The sequence below is a fragment of the Gavialis gangeticus genome, unplaced genomic scaffold (genome assembly GCF_001723915.1).
Source record: "Gavialis gangeticus isolate Ggan-Ray unplaced genomic scaffold, GavGan_comp1, whole genome shotgun sequence".
NCBI lineage: Eukaryota > Metazoa > Chordata > Crocodylia > Gavialidae > Gavialis > Gavialis gangeticus.
In genome coordinates, this window is record NW_017729025.1 from 56,580,965 (window position 1) to 56,587,184 (window position 6,220).

The following is a 6,220-nucleotide window of genomic DNA, read 5'->3' on the forward strand; positions in this document are numbered from 1 at the left end:
CTGGGCTGGGCTGGGCTGGGCTGCGCTCGGGGGCGGGCAGTGGTGGTGTTGGGAGCAGGGCTATGGCAAATTTTCAGGTGGCTGGAAGCCCCCCCAGCCCTCTCCCAGTGCTACCACCACCCGCCCTCGGCGCAGCCCAGCCCGGCCTCCCACTAGGAAGAGCTCAGCACTGCCCTGGCCCCAACCTACCCTCACCCCATGCAGACTGGGGGACACGCCCGCCCCATGCCCCCATGCATGTAGTGGCAGGAGCTGCACCTCCCCTCCCCGTGCCCCACAGGCGAGCTGTGGCTCCGTCCCACGCCCCGCCCCAGCTGTGCAGCTCCTTCCCCAACCCTACTCCCTCCCTCACTGCAGGGGCCTCGATCTGCACCCCCCCATGCCGCTTCCCTCACCCCTTCCCCCACAACAGACTTTACCAGCCCAACGCTGCCTGGCTGCATATCGGCTGTTGGATTGTTACTGGCAGATATGGCTCTTTAAAAATCGGCTATCGGTATCGGCCCAAAAAATCTCTTATTGGTGTACCCCTAGAATTTTTTAACTTGAGCAGTGTGATTTCCTTAACATTGTCCTCAGAAACAGCTGAAACATTTTGGCAAAAATTTAAAAAAAAATCTGCCTGAGGCAGACACCTGTCATGGAAAATTTCAGCCCTAACAAAGCTTGATAAAGTTATAAGCAACTGAAAGTGGTTTCATAGTGAGAAGTGTTGGTCAGCCTTAGAAGTAGGTGGTGCTGCCAGGCCCATCAAGCATAAGGCACTTTGATGAATAGGCATAAAGGTGAGGTAGAAATACTATGTTGTGACGTCTGCTTTGTCTTCTGCAGCCAACAACGAAACTGTTTATTGATGGAAAGTTCATTGAGTCCAAAGCTACTGAATGGATCGATATCCACAACCCGGTAAGTTAAATGTTCTCCTCTGCTGTGATCTAGAAGAGACTGCACCTCTCTCGCACCTCTCTTGAGTCTCTTGGCAAGATGCAGGGAGTGAGTGCCTTGAGAGAGGTGTAGAGTGGAAACTTCCCCCGACTGCCTCCCAGTTGCCTTCTGTGGTAAGAACTCCACGAAGTTAATGGCAGTCCCATGTTGACTTTGCCTCCAAGAGAGCTTTCTAACCAGCACATCCAGTTACCGAAGGATTCTTGTCATATGTGGTTTGATATAACCCTCTGTGTTGTAATCTTTTATGATTTGCTATACCTCAGAAGTGACAAAAACTGGGATCACCCCTCATGTCCAGAAGGAAGACATTATCATGACTGGAATCAAGTTCCTCTTTCTTCTATGGACACAGCTGCCGGCTGTGAGCCATGAAATTCTCAGTGAACGTAGATGTTAAGTAATGTGTTGGATGCAATTTCACTGTAAATCTGGAATCAAAATAGTTAAAGGTTGCTCCTGTGTCAACCACCAAGGGGTAGATACAGTTGAAACTGTCTGAAGGAGCATCCGGCCTGACACTCACAACAGATACACCCATCAGAAATTACCAAACTTTTTTCCATGACATCCCATTTTGATGCATTCTTTATTTCACTGTCACTGTTGAGAGTGATCAGAGCACAGAGGCCTGTTCATGAAAGCTCAATCAGCCCACTGAGTTCATTGTGTCTGGTGATGAGATTTGCCCCCTGCAGGGCAGCTCACACTCTTGCTTGAGTTTCTGGTTGCTGTGAGTGCTTAATCTCTCTTTCTTTCTGTGATGTAAATGTTGATCTTTGCTTTGTCAAAATAGATTTAATTTTTACAAAAGTCTATATTAAAAAAAGGTTACTCTTGCAAAGGCAAACATACAGGCTGCCTATACAAATGCTTTGGGGTGAGGGGTGCATTTTAATTAGAGGAGTTCCCAGATAGCAGCTCTAGTTAAAATGGCTGTTGGAAAACTATCTAAAACTTATGTGATAAGGTTTAAATAAAGTGCCCCTGCAGCCATTTTAAAATGTGCAGGGTCTTAATACGCATGATGGTGAGGCGGTGCTGGAGCATTCTAATTAGAACGCAAATGAGTATAAAGGCAGCCTCAGAGTCTAGGCTATTCTGGAATGAAGGTTGTTCATCCAGTCCTAATTCTGCAGGGTTGGCCATCTGAATTATGAAGCAGTCTTTACATAATCATGTGCTACTACTCCCAACGACCCCGTCTCATCCAGTACACAGGAGGGTTAGGAGATAAGCCAAGGTTGTAGAGGGCTGTCTGTGGGACCCCTGCCTTATCCACTGCAGAAGCTGAAACGTGTAAGTGAGTGAAGCTGGGAGATCAGAAAAGTTAAAGCACTAAATGATACTGGACCAGAAAAATGGGTTCTGTCACTGAACTGGTTACAGTCACTTAGGTAAGTCACTTAAAGCAAAGGGATCAGAAGTGGCTAGTGACTTAGTTTTCTCAGTTCCCCATTTGAGATGCCAATAACTTAATTTTTTTTTTAGTACTGCTCAACACTCATAATTCCAGTTCAGGCTCTATCCTATGGGTGTGCAAGGCAGGAATCTCTTCCTGACAGTGGGGAATTGCTAAGTACATTTCCATTTCAGGAGAAGGATATTGGGGCAGCTGTGTGTGAATGGACCATTGAACATTTGAGAGACATGGCTGGAGGAGGAGGAGTCTTATTCTTAATGTGTTTTACTATTTCATCAGGCCACAAATGAGGTGGTTGGCCGTGTCCCAAAGACCACATCCAGCGAGATGGAGGCAGCCGTGAATTCCTGCAAAAAAGCATTTTGGAATTGGTCAGAGATGTCTGTTTTGAGCCGTCAGCAAGTCTTCCTGCGTTACCAGCAGCTCATCAAGGACAACTTGGTGAGACTCCTACAGATGTGCCTAAGGGTTGTTGCTGAGTGCCTAGCAGGTTCCATAGTGTTTTCTTAGCTCATGGTAGGGCAGGGCTGCCTGGGCATATGAGTTAAATGTGAGGGGTGGAGGAGGAGGGACATTATGTATACTCTTGGAAGAGATAATATTATACTCTCTAGGCCTATGAGGGCACAGGAATAGTGCTGCCTGGGGATAGAGGGCAGGCAAATCCCTGTTTTTATTTTCCAGTGAGGTTCCATGGAATCCAGAAGCTAGATGGAGAGTTTTCCAGTCAGTGCAAAGAAACGAAAGAAATATCTAAACGAGAAATACTCTCCTGGGCTTTTCAGTTTCCTTTTCTTCTTCCTCAGATTCCCTGACTGGGGCACTGAAATGCTGGGGGATTCAAATCAGCTCCACAGCTGTCGTTGTCCAGATTAGAACATTTCCCTTTCTGTAGGTGACTGGCTTCTTACCTGGGCTGCAGCACATAATGAACAAGTAGCAAGTTGGGCAGTGTTCCCTTTCCAAGCCCCTCTCAGCTGATGCATTTACTGTGGCATTGGGAAACAGCCTGTCCTACCCCGGCCACTTTTCTTATCTTTTCCATTTCCAGAAAGAAATTGCAAAACTGGTCACCTTGGAGCAAGGGAAGACCCTGGCTGATGCTGAGGGAGATGTGTTCCGAGGCCTCCGTAAGCTGCTGGCTCCTTTTAAATGGGGCTTTCAGACTTGTCCTTTCCTGAAAGTTTTGCTGAGCAACAGGGGCTCTAAGGCTCTAAGAAATTTATCCCCTTCAGAGTTTCTATATCAAGGAAGAGAACCAGCCTGAGTTAGCTCTGTATGAAAAAGCTCCCATGTGTCCATTTTCTTCTCACCATTTCAAAGTTGCTGACCCCTTCTCCCTGCATCCTATGCAGACTCCTTGTGTTTTCCCATGGATTGGAAAATCTCTTGAATGTGCACAGATATTTGAGTATAAGGTCTTGTCCATACTGGGTCACTTCTGCTGGCAGACAGCAGCTACCATGGTGTTCGTGTTCAGGCAGCTTCTGGTGGCTCCACTTATAAGCTGTGCTGGCTAGGTTTGAAATGCATCTTGGCAATGCACCAGCAGCTGAAGGGACCACAGCAGCTGGAAGTAGGTGTAGGTATAGGTATGTCTACCTGAACATGCTGCTGGTGGTGTCAGAAGCCATCTTTTGCTTAGAGCGGTGGTATTACCTTGCCAACAGAAAAAGGAAAGGAGCTGGCAAAACCTTGAAGACTAAACCAGGCTTCAGTGCCTGATGGAGTCTTGCCACCAACTCTGAAATGCTTTCCCAGGGGCAGTCCTATGAAAGTTCGGGAATGTTTAATGTACTGAGGAGAGGATCCACATAAATGCAGCTTAAAGGTGCTTGGCAAAGCAGAAGGTGTTTGTGAAATACAGTGGCTGTATATTGAGAGGAGAGGCTGGAAGAGAGAGTTGGGTTATGGCAGAGATGAAAAGGGAGTTTGTGGGTTGTGGTAAACAGGAAGTTGCCCAGTAAGTAGCTCATTGCCTTTTTTTTGTTTGTTTCAGAGGTGGTTGAACATGCCTGTAGTGTGACATCCCTAATGCTGGGAGAGACCCTGCCTTCTGTCACTAAAGACATGGATACTTACACCTACCGTCTGCCTCTGGGAGTGTGTGCAGGGATTGCACCATTCAATTTCCCAGCTATGATTCCTCTCTGGATGTTCCCCATGGCCATGGTATGTGGAAACACCTTCTTGATGAAGCCATCAGAGCGTGTGCCAGGAGCCCTCATGTTCCTTGCCAGGCTGTTTCAGGATGCTGGTGCCCCTGATGGAACTCTAAACATTATCCATGGGCAACATGAAGGTAAGTGTAGGCAAGGTTGCTGGGTTTGCTAAAAAAATATATGGGAGTTTTGGGATCATTGGAGATGTTGGGTGTCTACTGTTATGACGGGCATGTAGGACCAGAAAGCACCTGAGGAATGTGAGCAGCAGGTGAATCCAGGTAAATGAAAGGCTGATGCCAAAGGCTAGAGCAGAGATTGGCACTCTCTGGCATGCATTCCAGAGCATGGTACATGAAGCCATTTTGCTTGGCACATCATGGCAGGCCAGGGCTCTGGGCAGGTGCTGCCAGCCACATAGCCTGGGTTGTTCTCAGCAGGCAGCTGGGAGTCTGCAAGCCCTGCTGCAAACAGTTCAAGCTCCATGGCTGGCAGCAGCTACCCAAAGCCTGGGCCAGCTGCAGGGGTGGCACCAGCTTCTTCCCGGCATCGGGGGGGCTCCAGGAGGGCTGCGCTGCAGGCAGGAGCGGGGTGGGCTCAGCTGCACAGAGTGGGTGGTGGCATCCCAGGCAGCACTGGAGGGGGTGGCTACAGGGGGGAAGAGGGTTAATTTTGGGGTGGCTTTAGCTTCCTCCCCTCCCCCCAAGTCCCCATCTAGCGCCATTCCTGCAGGCTCCAGAGCCCCAGCTGGGCTTTGTGCCAGCAGGTGCTGCGCACGCCCCTCTGGGCAGATGGCAGGGGAGGGTCCTGAAGCAGCACAACCCCATGCCCCTCCCCCACCATCCACTTTGAAGTGCACATGCAGTCGCGGCCAGTGTGGAGCTGATGCTGGCACTCTGGAGCCCTGGCATCAGCTCTGTGCTGGCAGCAACTGCACATGCACCTCGGGCCACAAGCAGGGAAAGGGCTGGGGCAGTGCATGCATGCATGCCTCCATGTGGACAGCAGTGGAAGGGCCAGTGTTGCACTGCCTCAGCCCCTCCCCCACCCTGTGCCTTAAGGTGTGTGTGCTGTCACTGCTACCACAGGACTGATGCCAGGACTCCAGAGCCCTGGCACCAGCTCTGCACTAGCAGTGACTGCACGCATACCTCGGAGTGGATGATGGGGGAGAAGCCTGGGGTGTGCACAGCAGCCTCTGGCGCAAAGCCTGGCTGGGGCTCTGGACCCCACAGGGACAGTGCTAGGGAGGAGTTTGGGGGGCTATAGCCCCAAAAATTTGCCTTAGCCTCCCCTCCAGTACCCCCCGGGCTGCCACTGCCCACACCACTCAAAGCCCAGCCCCACACTCAGGAGCACTGCTTCGTTGCAGGCTCAGCTGCATCTTGCAGGCAGCAGCAGCACTGGAGGGATGGCTATGGGGGGACTAAGGTGAATTTTGGGGAGGCTACAGCCACCCGCAGGCCCCAGCCTAGAGCTGCCTCTGCAGCTGGGTGATGGGCAGGCTCCAGGACAGGGCCTCGGCAGCACACACTGCAGCCCGGGGCTGGGTCCCTGGGAAAGCACGGGCTGTGGCGGGCCCAGGGCATCATGAGGTTGGACTTTGTCCTGTGGCTCAGCGGTCCAGCTCTGTGTGTGTGTGTGTGTGTGTGTGTGTGTGTGTGTGTGTGTGTGTGTGTGTGTGTGTGGG

General features: G+C 50.7%; 1 protein-coding gene across 1 annotated transcript in view; it reads left to right on the top strand.

The window, feature by feature from the left end:
* The window catches only part of ALDH6A1 (aldehyde dehydrogenase 6 family member A1), a 25,219-nt gene that overhangs the window by 7,020 nt on the left and 11,979 nt on the right, over positions 1 to 6,220 (top strand). Inside the window, exons 3-6 of the mRNA XM_019518840.1 lie at positions 832 to 906; positions 2,648 to 2,809; positions 3,420 to 3,498; positions 4,368 to 4,670. Coding sequence (XP_019374385.1) covers positions 832 to 906; positions 2,648 to 2,809; positions 3,420 to 3,498; positions 4,368 to 4,670 — 619 coding nt within the window. The remainder of the gene's footprint in view (positions 1 to 831; positions 907 to 2,647; positions 2,810 to 3,419; positions 3,499 to 4,367; positions 4,671 to 6,220) is intronic.